Source organism: Mauremys reevesii, linkage group 5 (genome assembly GCF_016161935.1).
Source record: "Mauremys reevesii isolate NIE-2019 linkage group 5, ASM1616193v1, whole genome shotgun sequence".
NCBI lineage: Eukaryota > Metazoa > Chordata > Testudines > Geoemydidae > Mauremys > Mauremys reevesii.
The window spans coordinates 95,267,471-95,293,362 of NC_052627.1; the positions used below are offsets into that span (position 1 = coordinate 95,267,471).

Sequence of the window (25,892 nt, forward strand, 5' to 3'; positions counted from 1 at the left end):
AACTCCGCTACAGCTGAGAGTGTGCTTCCCAGGCCAGGAAGAGACACCTGTGGGGCTCAAGATAGCATGCTTAAACAGCAGTGTGGACGTTGCCCACAGCTGGCAGCTCGGTCTAGCCATCTGAGCTTGGACCTACCAAACCCCTTGGGGCTGATCTGCAGTGTAAACATACCTTTTAAAGGGTAAATGCTAGTCAAGAAATGCCAAAATATAGCAATGGATACTCACCTCTAGAAGATGATCAACCTGGAAAAGCACATTCAAGTGTGTGGTTTCATTCAAAACTCTGTTTTGAACTGAAAGACCTATCATGCTACAAGGCCATTTTATAATTCTTAAGAATGAGCTCTTACTAGGTCTGCATGTCATCAGGCTTATTTTCAGCTTTTGGCTTTGAAATTGGTTCTTTTAGAAGGGAGTTCCAGTCAGCTCTAGCCTGACAGACAAAGATCTAATGGCTGGAAGTTGCAGTCAGAAAAATTCCAACTGGAAATAAGACATATTTTTAAATGTGAGGATAATTAAACATTTAACAGCTTTCTCAGGGACGTGGTAAATTCTCCATCAATTAGTGCTTTTCTAAACACAGAAGTTGTACCACATTAACTATGCTAATATAATTAATTCAGTACAGTCCCCTCCCCTAGTGCATATGTACTATACTAGTATATCTTATTCTTGTAGCGCAAGGGTAATAAGCAATGTAAAGTATATTTTTATATTGCTGCAATTGTATCCACATTAAGGGTGTACCAGTATAAATATTTAGGAAAAAAATCATACCCCGAACCAAAATAATTATACCAGTACAAAATCTGTCTGTAAAGCAGGCCTTAGAGTCTTAAATCAAGACTGGATTTATTTTTAAAAGGTATGTTCTATTGCAACACTGTGACAACTTAGTTGTCGTAATAGCCTTTTGTGAGGGACTTAGTCAAAGACTTTCTAAAAGTACAAATAGTTTGTCAGCTGGTTTTCCTTCATTCAGTGGTGGTTTTTTTTAACATTCTCAAAAGATTCTAATGTATTGGAGAGGCTCGATATTCCTTTCCAGAAGCCCTGTTGGTTTGTCCCGATTATATTGTATAGTTTCAATCACATTACTTGGTACTGAAGTAAGGCTACTGGTCTGTAATTTCCTAGATCGCCCCAGAACCTCTCTTAAAGATGGAAACAATACTCTGTAGTCTTCCAGAATAGTTGCTGATTTAAAGGAGAGTAGATGTTTTTGTTAATAGCAGCTCAGTTGCTTAATTTTTCAGTTGTTTTGCAACACTACAATGTATAGCTTATTTAGTTCTCCATTTGAACCTCTCAGAGTGGTGTCACTTCCTTTGCATGTTCTGATTCTTCTTTGCTGACACATTCGTGGTGAAAGTCTCTGATGTAAGAGCTTTTACAGTGAGATAATAATACTGCAACTTCAAAAATGACAGTTGTTAGAACCTTCTAGAATTCATACTCAGGGTTAATTTCCCATTCTACAGGACATAGTTACTCCTGAGGGGATTCTGCACCAAAAAATTAAACATTCCCCCAGGAGTAGAGAGTTAAAGAAACCTCTATGACAACCCAGTTCCTGCTTTTCTGCCCCTTTCCCCCCAGAGCCCAGGTGAGGTCCAGACACTCACACCCCTTCTCTCCGCCCCTTCCCCCCCTCGCCCCAGAGCCCAGCTGTGGGACCCCCTGGCCCAAACAGTCCTACCCCCTTCCCTCCCGAGAGCCCAGCCATGGCCCTCCCCAACTCAGACACTCATGGGAACCCACCCACCTCCGGCCCAGACATTCACACCCTCTATCCCCCCAGGAAAGGTTAAGGTAAGACCCAAGCATAGTAGCCTTTTGTTTGTCCCCTTTCATTGTTTGTTTTATACCTTTGGGCGAATAAAGAATATTTTAGAGTTTTCTTGCAGGTACCAAATATTGTTGGGCCTGTCATGTTAAAAGAGGTAGAAAATGGGGTATGCAGCCCAGAAGTCAAGTCCCAGAGTGGTTGAATTGTGGGGTTCCACCACTGAGAGGGGGTGGAAGGCCAAGTGTGTTACCTGAGAGGTGCACTCAAGGGGGACTACAAAAGGGTCTAAAACACAGCTTACTCTGTAGCTGTAACACTGGAATTGAATGTGTAAAGCAAGTGGAGAGTTTAATGTGTTTAACAAAAGAAGAGCAAAAATCCAAATACATTTAGTTGTAACTAAGATATGCTCCTGTCATCATCATCCTGATCCTGTTACCTGTATTTTGTATCCGTTGCTCCTATCCTCCTTCTGACTTTGCCTTTTTGAATTGTACTCTGCTCAGTGCTGGAATTGTCTTTTTTCTGTGTTTTGAAAGTAACTAGCACATTGTGGATGCTACCACAATAAAATCTATATCTCCAGACACAATAGAAAGTGTATTGAAAAGGATACAAAAATCAAGCATCCCTAATAGATGTTCTGGCACATTCAGCAAGAGCTGTGAGTATTTCATGGGCCAAAAAGATCCTGTAACGTGACAGAAGAGATTTGTAAACCTTATTAAATGTTATAAACTGGGCATTTTGGCTGCTTCAGAGGCAGCTTTGGGATGAAAAATACTTCCAGCTGTAGTCCCCTCCCTAATTTCACCATTTCTTCTCCAGGTTTTGTTCCCATTTGGTTAAAGTTTAAAGTCAGCTCCCAGAGCATCAATTCAGTAAACATGCTTTGCAGGAGGGGGAAAAAAATCATGACTTAATTTCCTTATTTCAAGATACTATTTCTATCTGACATAAAACTTTGATGAATTTGAGTTTTTACCCATACACACAGAGGAGTTTAACACAATTTGCATAATATTTTTTGTTTAATAAATTATATATTATACACTGTTAATTGCTTTTCAAAGTAGTTTAACTGGAGTATAGGGTAGGCCCATCACCTCAGGGAAGCCTGTGATTGACAGATCGGGACTGCTTCTGTGCACAGTAAAAGATTCTACCAGTCAGTGATCGGTGAGTGCACATACTAGCTCTGAGAAAAGAAATTTGCAAATAAGAAAAATGTTCCCATTTACTTAGAAAAGCCATTTTTGTCTTTTTAATAAATGTGAATTTATTGATTTAAAATCTTTGTGTGGTATATATCCAAGTAATATGTGTTTAAGCACTCGAAGATGTATTGGATACTAAATGTTTCTAATGTTGCAAAAAATAATAATTTGGTATTTACTCAAAAGCAATAATACTGTTTCTATGAAATTATTTTTTTCCATTTTTATGAATATACAATCTATATTTTTCAAAGTGCTCTCAAGTGGTAAGATCTAACTTAGAGTTACAAAGTGGTGTACGTTTTGTAATCTGGTGGTTATTTATATAAGATCTACCTCTGCTTGTGCCTTGCTGCTGCAAGACCAGTAGAAAGATATACTTTCATTAATAAATCACTAAAACAAAAATACCATAAACTTCAGTGGTTTGTGTACTGTGCGTCCTGCCTCTTCGGGCAGCAGGAATGCATACCAAATTGTTGACCAGTATGCTGCTTGCTCTGACCAACACATCATGAGAGGCAGTGGAGTTATTCCGTAAACTACAAAGGAGTGAGGAGTGCGACATTGATCTTGCCACGAGATTGCTTATGGCATTCACAGAGGTGCTGACCACAGTGGAACGCTGCTTTGGGGCTCGTGAAACAAGCACTGAGTGGTGGGATCACATCGTGATGTATGTCTGAGATGATGAGCAGTGGCTGCAGAACTTTCGGATGAGAATGCCACATTCATGGGACCGTGTGATGATCTTTCCCCAGCCCTGTGGCACAAGGACATGAGAATGAGAGCTGCTCTGCTGTTGGAGAAGCGTGTGGCAATTGCATTGTGGAAGCTGGCTACTCCAGACTGATACCAATTGGTTGCTAACCAGTTCAGAGTGGGAAAGTCGACTATTGGACTCGTCTTGACGGAAGTGTGCAAAGCCATTAATCACATCCTGCTCTGAAAGACCATGACTTTGGGCAATGTGCATGACATTGTGGATGGCTTTGCACAAATGGGCTTCCCTAACTGCGGGCACAGCTGGCACGCACATTCCAATTCTGGCACCAGACCACCTAGCCACTGAGTACATTAAATGCAAGGGGCATTTCTCAATGGTTCTCCAGGCACTTGTGGATCATTGTGGGCATTTCACAGACATTAGCGCAGGCTGGTCCGGAAGGGTGCATGACACACGCATCTTTTGGAACACTGGCCTGTTCAAGAAGCTGCAAGCAGGGACTTTCTTCCTGGACCAGATGATCACTGTAGGGGAAGTTGAAATGCCCATTGTGATTGTGGGAGATCCCGCCTACTCCTTAATGCCGTGGCTTATGAAGCCATACACAGGGCAACTCATCAGCAGCAAGGAGCGGTTCAACAACAGGCTGAGCAAGTGCAGAATGAGTGTTGAGTGCGCTTTTGGCTGTTCAAAGGCCCCCTGGCGCTACCTCTATGGGAAGCTGGACCTGGCCGATGACAATATTCCTATGCTTATAGCCACATGCTTTATGCGCCATAATATTTGTGAAGGGAAGAGTGAAAGCTTATTCAGGGCTGGACCGCAGAGACTCAGTGCCTGGAGGGTAAGTTTGAACAGCCAGAGACCAGGGCTATTAGAGGGGTGCAGCGTGGGGCCATAAGGATCCAGGGATGCCTTGAGGCAGAAATTTGAAGCTGAAAGCCACTAATATTTGTTTCAGAGTAGCAGCCATGTTAGTCTGTATCCGCAAAAAGAACAGGAGTACTTGTGGCACCTTAGAGACTAACAAATTTATTTGAGCATAACCTTTCGTGGGCTGATTGCAGTGCTTGTAATGCTAGGAGGTGATGGGTGCAGATGATGCAATATGAAGTTTTAACATAATTGTTGCTTTGCAGGACTCTGTTTGCTTTCAATTAATAGAATAAAGATCGCTTTCAAACCAACACAATTATTTTATTAAAAAATGACAACAGGAGGAGAAATTCAAACAGAAAAACATCAGCAGTGAGCGGGATGGGGGAAGGGAAGGTCCAAGGAGGAGGTGGGATCCCGGAATGGCTAAAGATTTGTGTATGTCATATCCAACCTTCTCCTTTGGAGTACAGTGCAGCGGGTACTGTACTTCAGAAGGGCCAAAGTGCAGAGGGATGGGTGTTGAGTGCAGTGGGTTGTGGGCATCTGCAGTGCTGGACTGTGAGGGGGGAGGAGTGGAATGCCGTGGGTATAGACTGGAGCCAGGAGTAAAAGTGTGTTGGCGGTGTCTAGGGGGAGCATGGGAAAGAGTTTTGCGACAGCGGCTGCAGGGGAGGGCAGGCGCAGAACTGCTCGGTTTGTAGAGCTAATATTGCCTGGAGTGTGTCTGCTTGGCGCTCCATAACCTTTAAGAGACGCTCTGTGGCTTCATTCTGGCATGCCATGTTCTCCTTTTGGTGGTGGTTCTCACTGTCCCGCCACTCCTTCAATTCCTGCTTCTCGGCCACGGAGTGCATCATAACCTCATGCAGAAAGTCCTCCTTGGTTCTTCTTGACCACTTTCTAATTCTGCGCAGCCGTTCAGCCACCGATAACAAAGGGGGAGGCTGGCCTCCCAAGGTCATCTCTGCGAAGTTTAAGTGCAACATTTTACAGAAGCAGTATTGTTTGCAACACACAGAACACTGATTCAGTGATTTAAAACACAGCCAGTACTCACACACCTATCACTAACTGGCTGATCCCAGGTAAGCACACATGAGCCACAAGACTCCCAAAATGGTGAGTAGCCGCAGGGGCAGGGTGAATCACTCTTCCCAGACCCTGCTGTACACTGGGCACGTGGCTCTTGGGGAAAGCCAGCACTGTAGGGGGGCCTGATAATCATTCCTGTCCCCACACTTTCGACAGCATGTGATTATTATGGAAGATACCTTGCTGCTGAGGGTGAGCAGGGAATCAAGGGAGGGTCTTCTCCAAGACTGTGGCTTCCGCCCTGGCCCCGATGTGGCTCACCTGTGTGCAGCAATGGTAGGTGTTCTGCAGCTCCTTCATTTTGACCCTGCACTGCAGTGTGTCCCGGTCATAGCCTCTCTTTCATACATTGTGAAATCTGTCCATAGGTATCATAATTCCTACGGCTGGAGCGCAGCTGAGACTGGACAGCCTCCTCTCCCCAAATGCTGATGAGGTCCATCAGCTCAGCATTGCTCCAAGCGGGGAATCGCCTGGTGCATGGAGTAAGCATTACCACCTGGAAAGATGCGCTGAGACCACTGCACGCATCACTGAGCAAACAGGAAGGGGACTTTCAAAATTCCTAAGGAATTTACGGGGTGGGGATGACAGTTGGTCACCTGAGGGCAGGGCAGTAGAGTTCAAACCGATGACCAGAGAGGCAAGAACAGGCATTATGGACACCTCCCAGCAGCTAGTCTCTGTGCTGTAATCGACCACATGTCTATACTGGCACCGCAGCACTGTAGCTCTGGCGCAGAAATCTGTACGCCTCTTGTTGGGGTAGTTTTTTTACAGTGCTGCAATTGTGCAGTTTCTGCGCACTAAGTGGCTTGGCAGTGTATACACCTTGGGAGTTACAACACAGAAAGTTGCCAGTGTAGACAGGGCCTCAGATTCCTTTTTTGAGAATAGGCTCAGGTGGGGTGCTGAAGCATACAAGAACTCTTCACTCCAAAACTAATCTGTCCCCTTGTGCTTCCGTACCCCAATAAAGATTAAAACATTAATAAAATTAATTCACTACATGCTACTCTATGTTCTTGCCCTCCATTAGCTTTCCAAAGTAAACATATTGTCTGTACATGAATTACCTATCTCTGTGGTTTTGCTTCAGAGTTTTAAAAACCCATTTGTTAAATGTATTTCAAAACCAGATGTTAACAGAGTAATTATAGGCCTAATTCTGCAACCTGGTTCACCTGGGCAGCATCCTACACAGAACTGCCCTGCAGTCAATGTAGCATGACCTCAGTGGTTTGCAGAGTAATCTACAAGACCGGGGCTGTATTCCTAAACATTTGTTTCATTAGATGCTGGTAACAATGAAACCGGTTTGTCACACAGGGGCAGCACTGAACAATGCATTTTGGCTTTTTTGGGATTGTATATTTAAAACATTTCTGAATGCTAATACGTATTGCATCATTTGATTTCCTGAACCAATACAAAGTTGGTGCAGCGCACAATTTCCAAACAAAAAATGCAGTCACTGCCAAAGAAGTTGAAAAGAAGCCAAATAGGTAATGTATCGGGGTGCTACACAATGCCTACTCTAAGGGTTTGTCCACACTGGAACTTCGTCGGCAAAACTTTTGTCGTTCAGGGGTGTTAAAAAACCACACACCCCGAATGACACAAGTTTTACTGACAAAGCGCTGGTGTGAACAGCTTTTTGTTGGCCGGAGCGCTCTCCTGCCGACAAAGCTGCTGCAGCTCATGGGGGGTGGAAGTTTTTTGTCGGCAGGAGCGCTCTGCCGACAAACAGCAGCGACACTGCGTGCCTTTTAGTAGCACAGCCATGTCGCTAAAAGCCTCGCAGTGTAGCCATAGCCCACATTAATCTTTAGTCCACTTTTGAGTTGGAGATATACATGGTAAAAGAGAGAGGGTGTTAAATGCAGGCAAGATTTTAACTACATTCATTCTAAATTTTACTGCTGTACTTTTGGAACGTGCTGGAGCTTATGCCTGTCTAGACAGCTGTGATTGGCACGTAGGGGATTTGTAGGTAGGGGAAGGTGGGATTTTAATGTCTCATTAAGTTATCAAAGACCCCATGCCATAGATTTTACTAATCCATATAGACCGGTGTAGGCAACCTATGGCACACGTGCCGAAAGCGGCACGCGAGCTGATTTTCAATGGCACTCACGCTGCCTGGGTCCCGGCCACTGGTCCACTGCATTTTAATTTTAAATGAAGCTTCTTAAACATTTTAAAAACCTTATTTACTTTACATACAACTAGGGTGACTAGATCACCCAGGTCAAATATCGGGATGTGGGGGGGGGGCAGAGGGGAAAAAAATGGTGGCAGAGAAAAAAAAATCCCCCACCCCTGATTCCTCCTCCCTCTGCAAGCGCTGGAGGGAGGCTCGGGAGCGTGGGGCCGGGGTGAGTGTGAGTCCGGCCTGGCCCCGAGCAGGCAGGACTTGGTCACGGTACCTGGAGGGAGAGTAGGGGGTGGCCTGCGGGGCCAGGCGGCGGCTGTTCTCCCCACCTGGGCAGCAGGACTCGGGAGCAGCCGCTGCTGCAGCTCCCACTGCTGCGGGGGGAGGAAGCGGCCGCTGGCCAAGCTCGGCGGCTGTGGCTCTGGCACCCACGAACCCCCCGAGCCCGGGCCTGCTGCGGGGACCCAGCACGCACGTTGTGCACGCCCAGCCCCTGGCCAATCGTGTCTGGGCTGGCTGCCCAGCTGGTGCAATCCCGTGGGCGGCCCCGGAGTGAGGGCAGCAGGCCCCAGCCCCCCCATCCCGCTCAAGTCCCGCAGGGGAGCGAACGGGGCTGGGCTGCCGATGCCTCCGCCGCGGGATTGCACCAGCTGGGCAGCCAGCCCAGACGCGACTGGCCTCTGTGGCTCGTTGTCTGGCGCCCACCAGATAAAAAGGGTTGGGGACCACTGCCTTACATGTTCCACGTTTCCTCCTTTGGTGACTGTATTCTTGAAAGCATTTTGCGTTCTGCCACCATGGAGGCAATCCTCCGCCGCGGGATTGCACCAGCTGGGCAGCCAGCCCAGACGCGACGGTCCTCTGTGGCTCGTTGTCTGGCGCCCACCAGATAAAAAGGGTTGGGGACCACTGCCTTACATGTTCCACGTTTCCTCCTTTGGTGACTGTATTCTTGAAAGCATTTTGCGTTCTGCCACCATGGAGGTATAAGAAGTATCATTTTTCCTGACACATTATTCAACTTACCTTGTTTCTTTCAATAAATATTTTCATTTTACATTTTTAAATGAAACATTTTAATGTACTTATCTGCTGTGAGTGTCATCTTATGGCAATACAGGGACCTGCTTCTGTTCTGTTCAAAAAGAGGGGGAGTTTTGACATTGACTTCACTGGGAATCTGACCATTAGATTTCTTCAGTCTTTTCTAAGTAATTGATACTGCTTTGTTGGTATACAGAGTTACGATTTACACACAAATCTTTCCTCTGTTTTTTTATTTTTAGTGCTTTGCTGTGCGCTCTTTGGGCTGGGTAGAAATGGCAGAAGAAGATCTAGCTCCTGGAAAAAGCAGTGTTGCTGTGAACAATTGCATCAGACAACTGTCTTACTGTAAAAATGATATCAGAGACACAGTTGGCATATGGGGAGAGGTAAGAGTATGGTGTGAACTTTTTTTACATTACCCTTTTTCCCCCTTTGAATACACTCCACCCACTCCATAAGATACCTTTAAAAATACACACAAGCCTGTTAGTTTTCCCCCAGTTTTAAATGTTATTGAACAAAAATTAAATACCCTAATTTTCTATGTATTCTTTAATGGGGAAAAAAAGTAAAGAAGCAGAGCGAGACTGGGACTGCTGTATCAGCAGCTGGTGCTGGCAAAAAGGAGAAGAAAATTTGAGAGTGAACTTGATTTTTGTTTCTGGGAGGTTAGGAGAGCAGGTGTCACAAAGGCCATGATGAAATTGTTATGTCTCCACTTCATATGTTAGATACACTGCATGACAAGTCCAATAATAATTAAATGGCTGTATACTGTACAGTTTGTTAATAAAACATCTGCTATAAACTGAAGATAATGGTCAAATACAGGGGTGATGTGTAAGGTGGTAGAAGTTACTCTAATATTCTTTTATATTCTCACTGTCATAAGCTCAGATCCAAAGTCCTTGAAATCAATGGAAATCCTTGTATTGACTAAAGAGGGCTTTGTTTCAGTGCCTATTCCATTCTCACACCCTTTACCAGTGGGAAAGGAAATGTAAGGAACTTCAAGTTAGTGCGTCTTTTGCTTCTAGATCCCAGAGGCTATGGGTGATCTATTTTAACATAGGCTTTCTTAAACCCTCTGCCAAGTTGTTTTTCTTGTTACGCTGCTCTCTAGTGGCCCGTTAGCATATGAGTTACACCAGCTTAGATTTCCTGCGCTCCATGATCCAGATGCAGAAGTGATATGTAAAGAGAATGAAAATGACATTGGTAATTGTAGCAGTGTGGCCTAGTGGATAGAACACTGGCATGGGACTCAGGAGACCTGGTTCTGCCACTGACCTTTGGGTGATCTTGGGAAAGTCACTTCACCTCTCTGTGCCTCAATTTCCCCATCTGTAAAATGTGAATAATGATACTGATCTTCTTTGTAAACTACGTAAATCCAGACGGAGCCTAACTGGTATAAATGTACACTCTAGGCTTACTCTTTTAGATGCACCTGTGAGTCTGGCCTACTGGGGGTGAGGTTTTTAAAAACAAGAAAATTACCCCCCACCCCCAGCAAAAAAGGTGTTTGGTTAATGGAGAGTGCAAACAAAAATTATGATTTTATACTTTTTATGTTTCTTTGCCCGCCAGTGTTTGCTTATTAAGAAACAAGACAAGTAGACCTTCATTTCTGGGCTGATTAAAGGTTGAGAGCAGTGTGGAAGTTGAGTTGTCTAGGAGCGCGTGTGTGTATATGTGCATGTTTGTGTTTGATTGTACCATTTTTTGGTGGGGGGGGAGAAAGATGTTTGATTTCTGAAAGGAATTCTCCTTTTGTCTTCCATACACTGACTATGACGGGTTCCCAAACTGGGGGTCAGGACCCCTCAGGGGATCGCGAGCTGTCAGCCTCCACCCCAAACCCTGCTTTGCCTCCAGCATTTATAAGGGTGTTAAATATATAAAAAAGTGTTTTTAATTTATAAGTGGGGGTTGCACTCAGAGGCTTGCTATATGAAAGTGGTTACCAGTACAAAAGTTTGAGAACCACTGGACTATGAGAAGTCACGTGTCCTGTAATTGCATCAATATGGGACCTGAGGTGACAAAGTGTTTGCTAGGGGGCTAGAGCACTATTCTATCAGGCCAGAATGCTCCATGGTGGCAGTTGTGGAATGAATGATTAAAATGGAAGGAGAGGGAAGGACACTTATTTCCATATTCCAAGATCACAGACATTTCCTCCATTTCATAGTGGGCGGACGCCATTTTTAATTCATGGCACTGCCCTTTGGCCTCTCATCAGCCCCAAGGGTGTTCACAAAATGTATGGAGCCAGTGGCTGCCTACCTGAGACATCAAGGAGTCAAGTCTTCCCGTATCTCAATGACTGGCACATCAAGGGCAGGTCTCAGGAACAGGTGCAGAGGAGCCTCTATCTGGTGCGTTCCACCTGCTGCGACCTGGGCCTGTTAATAAACGAGAAAAAATCCACCTTGAGGCTGGTCCAGCGAATAGAGTTCATTGGGACAGTTCTCGACAACATGTGAGCCAGGGCCTTCCTTCCGGTAGCACGTTTTCAGGCCATGTCAGACCTGTTCTCCCACGTAAAGAACCACCGCTCACCATGGCTCACACATGCTTGCAGTTGTTGGGCCATATGGCCACATGTACATACATGGTCAGTCATGCCAGGCTCCATCTCGGGCCACTGCAAGTGTGGCTGGCATCGATCTACATCCTCATCAGGCATGACCTAGACTGGATAGTCAGGTTGCCGGATCACATCCGGTCATCCCTGGATTGGTGGTTGGACCCCATGCAGTGTTGGAGGGAGTTCCCTTCGCGACCCCGTCCCTGGTGCTGACCCTGGTCTCGAATGCTTTGGACCTGGGCCTCCATATCAGTGTCAGGGAACTGAGAGCGGTTTGCTTGGCCTACCAGGCTTTCCTGCCCCACGGGAAGGGCAAGGTGGTGCAGGTTCTGACAGACAATACTGCTTCGATGTATTACAACAGGAAACTCTCCGCCTTTGGGACTTCTGTGTGCAGCATGCCATTCAACTGGTAGCTGTGCACCTGCCGGGGCCAAGAACGTGTTAGGAGATCACCTCAGCAGGACCTTCTTGTCTCGCCACGAGTGGTCTTTCCACCCAGAGGTGGTCAATGCAATCTTCTGGAAGTGGCGGACTCCCCAGGTGGACCTGTTCGCGTCCAGGCAGAACAGGAAATGCCACATATTTTGTTCAATCCGGGGGATGGACAGGGGTTCCCTGTCAGATGCATTTCTCCTCCCATGGTCGGGGGCTCTGATGTATGCATTCCTGCCAGTGCCATTGATTCACAGAGTCCTAGTGAAGATCAAACAGGACAAGGCGAAGGTTATCCTGATAGCCCCCACGTGGCCTCACTAGCGCTGGTTCAGCATGCTGCTGTACCATTCGGTAGCCACCCCACTGCAGCTACCTCTTAGGCCAGATCTGCTGTCCCAGAGCTACAGCTGCACCCAAACCTGGCGGCACTGCACTTGACAGCCTGACTACTGCATGACTGAATGTGGATGAATGGAAATGCTCGGCCCAGGTCAGCAGGTCTTGTTGGGTAGCAGAAAACCCTCCACCAGAGCGACTTACTTGGCCAAGTGGAAAACGTTCACATGCTGGGCCTCAGATCGGCGGGTCGGAGCTGAGCAGGCCCTGCTGTAGGAGATCCTGGATTATCTGCTGTACCTCAAACTCCCAGTTTTGTCCTGATAATCAGTCAAGGTCCAACTGGCCTCTATCTCAGCTTTTCACCCTCCATTCCAAGGCAGGTCAATCTTCGCTCACGACATGACAGGCTGGTTTTGGAAAGGTTTGGAGCATCTCTACCCACACATCCAGGATCCCATCCCTCCCTGGGACCTGAATCTCATGCTGTCAAGGCTCATGGGGCCTCCTTTCAAGCCTCTGGCTTCCTGCTCTCTCCTGCTTCTCTCCTGGAAGGTTCCGTTCCTGGTTGTGATAATGTTGGCCTACAGGGTGTCCGAGATCAGGGCACTTACTTTGGTGCTGCCCTATATGGTCTTCTACAACAATAAGGTCCAGCTGCGACCGCACCCGGCGTTTCTGCCTAAGATAGCTTCCCAGTTTCATATGGGACAGGACATATACTTACCCATCTTCTTTCCATAGCCTCATACGTCAGATGAGGAATGCAGGCTGCACACCCTGGATGTCAGAAGGGTGCTGGCCTTCTACATAGATGGAACAAAGCCATTCTGTAAGTCAACGCAGTTGTTCGTTGCGGTGGCAGACAGAATGAAAGGTTGCCCAGTGTCTGCTCAAAAGATTTCATCCTGGATCATGGCCTGCATCCGCTATTGCTATTAGCTGGCAAAAGTGCCTCCGCCGGAAATCGTGACGGCACACTCGACCAGTGTGCAAGCATCATCAGTGGCAGGCACCAATCCAAGAGAGCTGTAGGGCTGCTACCTGTCATCTGTCTGCACGTTCACATCTCATTATGTACTTACTGAGCAAGCTCGAGATGATGCTGGCTTTGGCAGAGCAGTGTTGCAAGCTGCACAACTATGAACTCTGAACTTTTCGTAACTGTTGTTCTTCGAGATGTGTTGCTCATGTCCATTCCATTACCCACCCTCCTGCCCCTCTGTCGGAGTTGCCAGCAAGAAGGAACTGAGAGGGTGTAGGACCAGCGGTGCCTGATATACCAATGCATGAGCGCGGCACTCAAGGGGGTGCCACAGCTGACCCTACGGACACCGCTAAGGCAAAAATCTCCGACAGCAACACATGTGGGCACTCGCACACCTGGAATGTAATGGACATGAACTACACATCTCAAAGAACAACAGTTACGAAAGATAGGTAACAGTTTTTTCATCCCAAGCCACTGTTATGGCATTAAGGCCTGTGTTCTCTCCCCTGGTTATGACCAGAATAAAGCACAGAGATTTCAGAGTGGAGTTTGGAAGTATGGAGGTATTTAGAACACAAAAATTAAAATAAACATGGCTTAATTTATAGCTTTGGAAAGTTTGTAGATTTATTTGTTTTAAGTTATTTTGAATGTTAAATATCTTTTCAAATTGAAAACTTTAATGTGTTTAAAATATGTGTGTATGGAACCCAGAGCTAAACATCTCTTCACAGCTCCAAATGTCTCTTCAGCTGGTTGAGACCATAATTCACCAACCGAGTCTCAAGTAGGCATTGACATGATACAGTCAGCAATTTAATAACTTTCATGTGTATCAGGATGACAAGTTAAGTGTCTTATGATAGGCTGTGCTTTGTAAAAGACTTTATCTTACTATCATAAAAAAATCTATCTTTTCAGGAGGAGGGTGCTAAAGGAAGTTGAGTCACAAATTACTGAGTTAGTACCATATTCTTCTCATCTTATTCACATGAGTAGTCCCATAGAGTCAATCTAAACGGACAAGAAATACAATTCAGACACAGAGGAGTAAATAGATTCCCACTTACTTCAGAAGAAATTCTTGTAACAACACTTCTTGGTTGGCAGAGCACTGATAGGTTGTATGGAAGAAGCATGTTTAAAGGAGGGAGCTGAAATGAAGACAGAAAGATGTCAACAAATTGGAGGGAAATCGGAAGGAATTCAGAATATGTACAGCAAAAAATTAAGCTGAAAGCTAGCTCAGGAACCAACCCATGCAACAAACCTCGATGCCAACTCTGCCCACATATCTACACCAGCAACACCATCACAGGACCTAACCAGATCAGCCACACCATCACCGGTTCATTCACCTGCACGTCCACCAATGTAATATATGCCATCATATGCCAGCAATGCCCCTCTGCTATGTACATCGGCCAAACTGGACAGTCTCTAAGGAAAAGGATAAATGGACACAAATCAGATATTAGGAATGGCAATATACAAAAACCTGTAGGAGAACACTTCAACCTCCCTGGCCACACAATAGCAGATCTTAAGGTGGCCATCCTGCAGCAAAAAAACTTCAGGACCAGACTTCAAAGAGAAACTGCTGAGCTCCAGTTCATCTGCAAATTTGACACCATCAGCTCAGGATTAAACAAAGACTGTGAATGGCTTGCCAATTACAGAACCAGTTTCTCCTCCCTTGGTTTTCACACCTCAACTGCTAGAACAGGGCCTCATCCTCCCTGATTGAACTAACCTCGTTATCTCTAGCTTGCTTCTTGCTTGCATATATAAACCTGCCCCTGGAAATTTCCACCAATGCTGCAAAACGTCTGTTAGTCTATAAGGTGCCACAGGATTCTTTGTTGCTTTTAAAAATAAGAGAGTAATTTCTAAATCCTTTGTCAGTATGTGATCAGATTCTTTCCACTCTGAAAGGCATATGGGGGGAGGGATAGCTCAGCAGTTTGAGCATTGGCCTGCTAAAGCAAGGGTTGTGAGTTCAGTCCTTGAGGGGGCCACTTAGGGATCTGGGGCAAAAATCAGTACTTGGTCCTGCTAGTGAAGGCAGGGGACTGGACTCAATGACCTTTCAAGGTCCCTTCCAGTTCTAGGAGATTGGTATATCTCCAATTATTATTACCTTATGGTGTCTCAAGAGTGGAGAAACAAATTCTCCTTTACTAAGTGGGGACCCCCCCACAGTCCATCCCTTTTTGATCAATATTTTGTCTTAAGTAACTCCAGAATCATTTCCATGGGGTCCTGCAATTCTCCTTGGATTACTGTTTGAGAAGATATACCAAATCAGATGAGAGAAACTGATTTCCGAGCCTCCTTTGGCTGCAGTGTGTACTTCTCTCTGGGAAGCTTAAAAGACAGAACGACCTGATATTAGGGCAGAGGTGGCTAGGATATAGAGAGTACTAATAATAGAAAGAATTATCATTCCTAAATTGTCATCAAAGGGAAGAATATCACAAAAAAGTGGTTCCTTTTCTTAGAATCTTCAACCAAGAAAAATGCAAATACTCACAAGCCGAAAGACAGGATGAAATCCTGGCTCCGTTGAAGTCAATGGCAAAACTCCCACTGACTTCAGTGGGGATAGGGTTCAGCCTCAGTGCCATCCTCTCCAATAGCCCTTTTAACTGTGAAGTGGAAGCTGAGGAAAAGAAAGCATGGCCCATTGTATCATTTGATGTGTTTCTCCTCCTTAAAAGGTTACTGGTTTTGTTGTTTGTTGCTAAGGTTTTAATATTAAGTATTGTCTTGTATTTTATGATGATTAATTTTTTTTCAGGGAAACGAATAACCAAAAAACTTATGACATTCAGATATTCAATACACGTGACTTTAAGATTGTTATTAATTATACCGAGCCAATAAAACCAATTACATTTTACAAATGGAAAACTATTATTTTCTCCAGTTTCATTTATTTAAAAAAAATAAGTAAAGCAAAATGTTACCTTGGACCTTTTTAAACAAGAAGTCAGCTTGTTTTCAAATGCACTCAGAATAAATTGAAACCTTGAGTCAATCAAATGACTCAATGATATTTAACAATGCAAATAAAGAAAACAGACACATCTTGAGTTTTGAGCTGATTTACTTTGGATGAAGAATACATTTTATAATTTTTTATTTGTTTTGAATTATAGGGAAAAGACATGTACCTTATACTGGAGAACGACATGCTAAATTTGGTTGACCCCATGGATCACACCATTCTTCATTCTCAGCCTATTGTGAGCATCAGAGTCTGGGGAGTGGGTCGTGACAATGGACGGTGAGTTTACAATCTCCTAAATCTTTGTTGCTTTGTGCTGTTGAAATCGACTAATGTGTATATATGCTGGGTGTATATATGCTGGCCAAGTGAAGCATCACTAATAGCCATTTTATTGTGTGATTATGTTCCAGTAACTATGGGAGTATTTATATTCATTATATTTGTTAGGTAAATTACTTTAAAAAACCAACACACCCCTTTCTTTTTCAGACCTCCTTATAGCACATTTTGCAAAATGATATTTGGATAAGATATTCAAAGGGCCTCAACTTGGCCTGTAAAGTTGTTTATGCAACTTTTATGTTCACAAAGAATGAACCTGTTTATGCTTGCTGATCAGGTACAGGAACTTCTCACTTAAAGTCGTCCCAGTGAACATTGTTTCGATGTTAAGTTGTTGCTCAATTAGGGAACATGCTCATTTAAAGTTGTGAAATGCTCCCTTCTAATGTTTTGGCAGCTGCCTGTTTTGTCCACTGCTTGCAGGAAAAGCAGCCCATTGCAGCTAGCTGGTGGGTGGTTGGAACCAGGGTGGACCAGCAGCTCCCCAGCAGCTCCCCCTATCAGCTGTCCTTCTCCCCACTGCCATGTGCTGCTCCTGCCCTCTGCCTTGGAGCTGCTCCTAGAGACTCCTGTTTGCTGTATGGGGGGAGCGGGGAAAAGGGCGGCTAATGTGAGGGTGTCTCTCCCTCCCCCCTGCTCCTGCACCCCGCTTACCCCATCTTCCATAGAGCAGGGGGGACACAGACGGAGGGAGGGAGCTTCTAGGCAGTAGCTGCCGTCCCAGGTCTCAGCAAGCTGATTTAATTAACAGGCAGTGTACTTAAGCCTGGGGTCAGCTACTTAAAGGGGAAATGTGCATTTTTTCTCTCACACACAGGGTGTGTATGTCTGTCTGTCCTCCCTCCTTTCCTGCTGCCTTGTAAAGTGTTGTGAGAGTTAACCCTTGAGGGCTCAGTCAATTGCTAGTTCATTTAGCAGTAAGGCATTCCTTGGGAAATATCCCACCCTCTGACTCCTCCACCTCAACCAAGCTTCACAATCATCATCACTGTGTACCAGTATTAAATTGTTTGTTTAAAACTTATACTGCCTGTGTGTATATATATATATATACAGTATATAATATAGTCTTTCATCTGTCTGGTGAAAAAAATTCCCTGGAATCTAACCCCCTCATTTACATTAATTCTTATAGGGAAATTGGATTTGCTTAACACTGTTTTGCTTAAAATTGCATTTTCCAGGAACATAACTACAACGTTAAGTGAGGAGTTCCTGTAGTTAAGTACTAAATTACGTGAATTAGATGTGGAAATAATTGTTTGCATGTGCAAAATCAAGGGATAATTTTTCAAATGTCCTTAGCGTATTTATCTTGCAGGGTATACATTTCACCAATATATTGTAAAGAAAGTATTTACATAGTTCCGTTTCCACTTCCTGGTACATTACAGTTGATAAAAGTAGAAAGTAAACTTGTTTTCCCCCGCTGGTGTTTTTAAAGACTTTGATTCAGGAATGCATTTAAATATGTGTTTAGTTCCCACTGAAGTCAAGTTAAGCGTATGCTCAAGTGCTTTCCTGAAGTGGGATAGACTTAAACATGTACTTAGTGCCTTACTGAGTCAGGGACTTAGCTATCTTTTGCTTCATACTTTGTGCTCATCCCCAGCCCGTCCACTTTTGTCTCTCTTTGTTTTTTTCAGCCTTGCCACTGGCACAGATATGTTTCCTTTTCATGTGGCATTGCTGCAGAAATATAACTATTAAAATGGTTTGTGTTCTCTCTCCCAAAAGGAATGGCAGTAAATTGAATTTGTAATAAGTTCTAATAGGGAATTCAGAGTGGTTGTGCCTGGTAGCTCAGAGAACTCTTGAGCTGTTTTTTTGCTGGCTATTGTATTGTTGCACCCTGTCAGATGTAAAACAAGCTGTTTGACCTACTGTACATTTCTAATACATGTCACATCAGCATGTTGGCTTTCAGGGTTAGCGAAATGTCTGTTAGTCTTTCTTGGCAAAAGGAAAGTCCTGAGTTAGAATGAATACTTTCAAAAGGTGCTAGATTGATAACACTGAAAACTGAAGCCTTCTGATTAATCAGGTGGCAGCAATGAAAGCCAAGGCTTATCTGCCCTATCAATGTGCTTCAAGCTTGGCCTGAAGGGATCACTTTAAGAGAGTGACTAAGTAGGTCAGGCTCCACCATCCACAGCCTCTCTTTTGGAACCTTGCCGAGGCCACCTGTAGCACTTAGGCTTTTATGATGCAGAAACTCCATCACTGAAACCCCTTACTCATTTCACATAAAGCTGCCAAATAGCCAGTTGGATGGTTTTGACTTTTGGTCAACACAGACCTGGTCCATATTTGAACCAGTGACCTTGAAGTGAATGTTTTTGTGACCCAATATCATCCCCCTGAGCCATTCATTCCTCTGAATGACAGGTATTTTTTGTTGCATTTTTAGTTTCTTTGGTTCAGATTTTTGAGAGATTTACAAGGACAAATCCAATCTGAAATGCTGGGAAGCAAAGAGGTTTTAACTTCTCATGAATAAAATATTAAAGTGCTTTCTTTGCTTGAGAAAATGAACCCATTTCACATTTTGCTTCAAGTCAGATTTTCTAGTAGCTTTCTTTGGTTAGAAAATGGAGCATCTTTGGGGACATTTTGATATGGTACAGTTGAACAATAAAAGTACATTATAACAAATGTCTGAAGGACAGAGAAAGGCTTTTACTGCATACCCAAATGATTTATTTACAGAATTTGAGAAGACAGTTTGCTTTTCTGTTACCTTTTTGTTTTCAAATATTTCAGATTCTCTGCATGATAAAATTATATTGTTGTGATATTTGTCCACAAATTATTAAACTCCAATACACCATACTAGATACCCACTAGTCATAGATTTATCAGGTTTCAGAAATAGCCAACATTTGTGATGTATATAACGACGTTATTACGCCTAGTAGTTATAGTTAGTTATTTGGAATCCTTTAAGACAGTTGTACCCATTTTGCTCACTGCAATGTTGAGAAAGTTCACGTGCTGCTGGATGAAATTTCTCCAGGGGTAGAGAGGCATGCATGAGCCACACTGTACCATGTAAGCCACTAATGGGTGGGAGAGGTGAGAGAAAGCGCGAGTATGCAAGTGCAGAGCAGGTGGTCTCCATATCTGATCCAAATAGGTCAGTGCAGATGGGCTCATTGGGGATGACCTGGAGGAGAGGCCACTGATACAAAACCCTCCACGCAGGAGGCATATAGGGGCAGTAACTGCAATCCCAGCCCATTGCAGTACCATGTCCTGCCTAGGGGCTGAATTCCAGCCCTGCCCAGTTTGTTTTTTTTTTTGTTATAATTGGAGATATACCAATCTCCTAGAACTGGAAGGGACCTCGAAAGGTCATTGAGTCCAGCCCCCTGCCTTCACTAGCAGGACCAATTTTTGCCCCAGATCCCTAAGTGGCCTCCTCAAGGATTGAACTCACAACCCTGGGTTTAGCAGGCCAATGCTCAAACCACTGAGCTATCCCTCCCCACTGGAGGCTCCTGCACAAAGCCTCATTACTCTCATCTACCCATGATAAGAAATGTTTATTTGCCATAGATAATAAAATACAGATCTTAGTTAATCTTTAAGTAAAGTAATGTCTGTGCTGCCTCCTGCTGAAAAGTGACTTTATTTGTGACATCAGCAATACAGAAAACCATGTCAGAGATGATTAAACCAATTTTCTCTCCTTAACATCAGAAGAGAAACTTGGCTGTTTTGTATTATAATTGAGTGTTTCTTGTTTGCACAATAAATTACTTTTTCTGATTCGTCGCTGTTGATAACAGCAAGGAGAAAACAGGATTATTGAAGCTTTAATATATAAACATGGAACTAAAAATAGCCCACAGTATCTCATTTGCTGTCACGTACAAAAATGTCCCTTTCAGATTTACTATGCTATGAGCTACGCTTTTTCATCAAAAGTCATTTCTCTTCCAGAGCCTTCAGGTTTTTTCTTTCCCTTGTATGAATCTTGGTAAAGAGGCTAGACGTATTTTAAATACTGTACAAAGTCTTCTTCCTTCAGGTGTTTAGACCTTGAGCTTACCTACATTTTTCTCAAATTAAGTTTGTTTAAATTTTTATGCATCTATTGGATTAGAGAGGGTTCTAGAACAAACAATACAACCATTGCCTATAAATAAACTAATACAGTATGTGCTGTTAATTAGCAGGTAATTTTTTTTCAAAACAAAGCAGCATGAGCAAAATTACAGCTATGAATCGCCAAAATTACAGTGAGAATTTGGGGGTTATGGAGGCTCCATGCACTGAATGTTCTTTGAAGGACAGCATAAATAATGCAAGGTTTGCTGAGCAAGCCCCAGTAGCCAGAGAAGGGGCATTTGTGACAAGAGAGAACTTGAGCTATGGCTGGACTCCTAAGTTAGAGAGGTCAAGTGTGTGGGTCACAGTTAGACGCAGGACACTTGGATATAACTGGAACATACTGCAACCTGTGGTCCCTGAGATGCACATCTCTGTATTCAATTGGATGTCACTCCCCTGCCCTTTTGTATATAAAGGTAAGTGCAGGCGTGAGCTCATCCTGGCAAGTAGTCTGTTTGGTCCTCAACAGGGTGAAGTCAGAGGACTCCTTGCGTACAGGTAGAGGGAGAAGCTGCCCTCATCAGAGAAAACAGAGAGAGAGAGATTAGGAGACACACAAATGCATTATCTCTTTTGTGTGTCCTGTGTGGATTAATTTTAAGGAAGTCTGTAAAATCATTACTTCTGGCATGAAATGCTCTGATATAATCTTGTTGCACGTGGATGTTGTTAATATATTAATACACAGTAATGACTTGCTTTCCAAATCCTGTAGTGCCATCCATAGTACACATATTCTCTTCTGTTTGTTGTGAAAGGAAGTGATCATTTAGAACAATACAGAAACATTTTGCATATTGAGCTATTTAAACGTCATTGCTCTCTCCAGGTCCTCGTTTTTAACAGTATTTTCCTTGTAGTAATTTGGTTGGATTTTGTGTTGGAAAGATGAAAGGTTTTCTAATGATACCTGACTGGTGATTTTCTAAACTGTGCGGTAATGAAAGATTGATGAAATATAGAGATCTGCTGATGAAAGTTTAATCTGAGGATATGTCTGCTAGCTCACCTCAGGCAGAAGAGTCTTCTGGGAGACTCTAATAATTCTCTCCATACGCAACGCTATTAACTTGACCGCTAGAGTTAATTTCTTTTTAATACAGTTCTGTGATAAGGAAAAGCTTCAGGATTTACTTGGCCATTTTGCTGACTTAAACTGTGTGATTATTTTATATGTTGAAAAGTGATTTTCTTGCCTTCAGTTAATCATGGTGTGACACTAATAATTTCTGGTGAAGTAATCTAACCTTAAGAAAGACTATTCTACCTTTTATAAAGTGGTTAACCAAACGAGTTCCTATAAGAGAGGTAGGGGTGTGTGTGTGTGTGTGTGTGTGTACAAATACATATGTACTATGCTGTGACTGTGAGCTACTGTATTTGATTACAAGTATCAGAGGGGTAGCCGTGTTAGTCTGGATCTGTAAAAGCAGCAAAGAGTCCTGTGGCACATGCATCCGACGAAGTGGGTATTCACCCACGAAAGCTCATGCTCCAATACATCTGTTAGTCTATAAGGTGCCACAGGACTCTTTGCTGCTTGTATTTGATTACATACACACATCAGAGTGCTATGACTTTGTGATAATTATGAGAGCAAAAAGAAAGTAATGTGTATATGTCTTTCCTCTTGTCCTATTTTCGGTTTCATACGCATGAAAGATACACATAATTTTCAGGGTGAAACCCATTTTTCTTAGTCATCCATTACATCTCCCTTTGTCCTGGCAGCATGATTGAGAATCACAGCAGGAAATATTAAAAAATAAGGAAAATCTTAAATGTCACTTCAGTTTTGTTTGGTTTCAAGGCAGTAAAGAACAGCTCATTGTTGGGGGGTGGGATTGTGATATATGAGGTAAGCCTGCAAATCACAGTCGTATGTTTAACTTCACTTCATGTACTGTACATACTGCAGTCAGTGCTTAAAAACAGTGAACCTTGACTTGTACTTTTCCTCACTTTAAAAAGTGCCCTGTTTCAGAGCTTCGATATCACAACTGTGAAAGCGTAAGCCTCCTAGAACTGTGAAATGTGACTCCTTTAACTTGTGAGTGGCATGATTTTATGTTACCAGTACGTATTCATTGCCACTGCTGGCAATTTCGGGTTTAGTAGAATGGTAAAGGGGCAGCACATGGAGATTAGCAGGAGAAATAATTGAGCAAGTAGGAGAGTTTCCTACCTGGATCAAAATTCACATTCTCACACAGCTGCACTCCTTTATCTTCTGTGCTTTATTAACATAAATTTCCATCTGGTACAAAAGGCAGCAGCCCAGCCACGTAGTAACACATTTCCCCCGATTCTCTCCTCTCTTTGCTGCTCCCCATTCACTGAGGAGTCAGGTTCAAAGGCTCTCTTGTGGTATTTAAAGCCCTTTATGGGACTAGTCCTAGCAACCTGAGAGATCATAACTCCCTCTGTGACCATGACTTCATACGACAGCTATGTTTCACCTGAAGAACGCCACTGTCAGCCAACAGGGAGAAGTTCAGGCATGCTGGAAGCAGAACTTTCACAGGAACTGTTCATAGAACCGACTCCCACAAGAGATTAGATTAATCGTAGGGCTCACTGCACTCAGAACTAGATGTAAAACTAATGTCTTCAATTGAGCTTTCAGCCAATGACTTGATCACTCACACACAAAACAAACAGAAAAGCCTGTACATTCCCTTGCATCCGAAGAAGTGGGTATTCACCCACGAAAGCTCATGCTGCAAAACGTCTGTTAGTCTATAAGGTGCCACAGGATTCTTTGTTGCTTTTACATTTATTGAGTTATTGTTGTGACAAGCTAGGAATGAAGAGAGAGTGATGATTGTTGGTGTTTTATTTTTAAATGCTTGGGAGTCATTCAGATCCTATAGTGATAGAAGCTGCAATACTGTTTAAGTACATAGAAGGTAATATAATTATGCTCCCTCACATGCCCTACTGATATTTTGCCAATTAGTGTGTCACAATGGGGAAATATCCTACATTTTCCACAACCATTGTTCTCTTAATGTTGGCTGCTTTCATCATCTGAGTTGTTTTTTGGTGCACACAGCTGGGAAAGAGAGACTAGGAAGTATAAAGACTGTCACAGAAAGGAAAGATGCTAGACAGATTAAAAACATGAGAACGGGGTACATGGAAACAAAGATGATGAGATCTAGCCTACTTAGAAACATGCTGTTGGGAAAAGAGGCAGGCAGGCAGTAAAGGGGATCGAGGGAGACACTCTGAATCAAAATAACTCACTAAGAACAGAGGTAGTAACAGTGGTGAAAGGTAAGTGCCCGAAACATAGCCTTAGAGCAGTGGTTCTCCACCTCAGCACAGAGCTGTGGCCCATGTGACATCCTCAGGGCCATACGGGTAGTATTTGGATGCGGCCCACAATGGTAAATAGGTTGAGAACCACTGCTCTAGAGAAACAGGTAGGGAAGAAATTACTAGGGTTGGGGGAAGGTAGGAAAACTGGAAAAACATTTAGAACAATAAAAACATAAATGAGATGGAATAAATCCCAGTGGCCCAAATTTTCAAAACCTGGGTGCCTTAAAAATAGAACCCTATATCCCTATTTAGGCAACTAAATAACAATGCCTGATTTTTCTGAAGTGTGGAGTACCTGCAATGCCCGTTAACCTCAGTGGGATTTGTGGGAGTTCGCTACCTTTGAAAAGCAGATGCCTCAATACAGATTTAGGAGCCTGACTTTAGGCACTCAGGTTTGAAAATTTTGGCGCAAATGACAGCACTATAGTTTATTAAATATTAGGGCTGTCAATTAATCGAAGTTAACTCACACAATGAACTCAGAAAATTTAATCATGATTTTTAAAATTAATCGCGATTAATCACACTTATAACAATAGAATACCAACTGAAATTTGTTAAATATTTTTGGATGTTTTTCTACATTTTTAATATTGATTTCAATTACAAAACAGAATATAAAGTGCATAGTGCTCACTTCATATTATTTTTTATTACAAATATATGCACTGTAAAAATGATAAACAAAAGAAATAGTATTTTTCAGTTCACCGCATACAAGTACTGAAGTGCAATCTTTTTATCGTGAAAGTGTAATTTACAAAGGCAGATTTTATTTTTTTTTGGTTACATAACTGCACTCAAAAACAAAACAGAGCAAAACCTTAGAGGCTAGAAGTCCACTCAGTCCTACTTCTTAGTCTGCTAACTGCTAAGACAAACAAGTTTATTTACATTGACGGGAGATACTGCTGCCTTCTTCTTATTTACAGTGTCATCTGAAAGTGAGAACAGGCGTTCACATGGCACTTTTGTAGCCAGCGCTGCAAGGTATTTACATGCCAGATATGCTAAACATTCGTATGCCCCTTCATGCTTCGGCCACCATTCCAGAGGACATGCTTCCATGCTGATGACGCTCATTAAAAAAACAACGTGTTAATTAAATGTATGACTGAACTCTTTGGGGAAGAATTGTATGTCTCTGGCTCTGTTTTACCCGCATTCTGCTTATATTTCATGTTATAGCAGTCTCGGATGATGACCCAGCACATGTTCATTTTAAGAACACTTTCACAGCAGATTTGACAAAATGCAAAGAAGGTACAGATATGAGATTTCTAAAAATAGCTACAGCACTTGACCGAAGGTTTAAGAATCTGAAGTGCCATCCAAAATCTGAGAGGGACGAGGGGCGGAGCATGCTTTCAGAAGTCTTAAAAGAGCAATACTCTGATGCAGAAACTACAGAACCCAAACCACCAAAAAAGAAAATCAACCTTCTGCTGGTGGCATCTGACTCAGAGGATGAAAATGAACATGTCTGCTTTGGATCGTTATCAAGCAGAACCCATCATCAGCATGGAAGCATGTCCTCAGGAATGGTGGTTGAAGCATGAAGGGACTTATGAATCTTTAGCACATCTGGCATGTAAATATCTTGCGATGCCAGCTACAACAGTGCCATGCGAATGCCTGTTCTCACTTTCAGGTGACATTGTAAACAAGAAGCAGGCAGCATTATCTCCTGCAAATTGTAACCAACCTTGTTTGTCTGAGCGATTGGCTGACCAAGAAATAGAACTGCGTGGACTTGTAGGCTCTAAAGTTTTATATTGTTTTATTTTTGAATGCAGGTTTTTTGTACATGATTCTACATTT

At 43.2% G+C, this 25,892-nt stretch overlaps 1 protein-coding gene across 14 annotated transcripts in view; it reads left to right on the forward strand.

Annotated features, from left to right (window-relative positions):
• APBB2 (amyloid beta precursor protein binding family B member 2) overlaps nucleotides 1-25,892 on the forward strand; it is a 291,641-nt gene that overhangs the window by 207,476 nt on the left and 58,273 nt on the right. For 13 of the 14 annotated variants that reach the window (XM_039541016.1, XM_039541019.1, XM_039541018.1 and 10 more), the window contains 2 exons: nucleotides 9,152-9,298; nucleotides 16,432-16,559. In XM_039541016.1, coding sequence (XP_039396950.1) covers nucleotides 9,152-9,298; nucleotides 16,432-16,559 — 275 coding nt within the window. The remainder of the gene's footprint in view (nucleotides 1-9,151; nucleotides 9,299-16,431; nucleotides 16,560-25,892) is intronic. The other variant, XM_039541029.1, reaches the window with a different exon arrangement.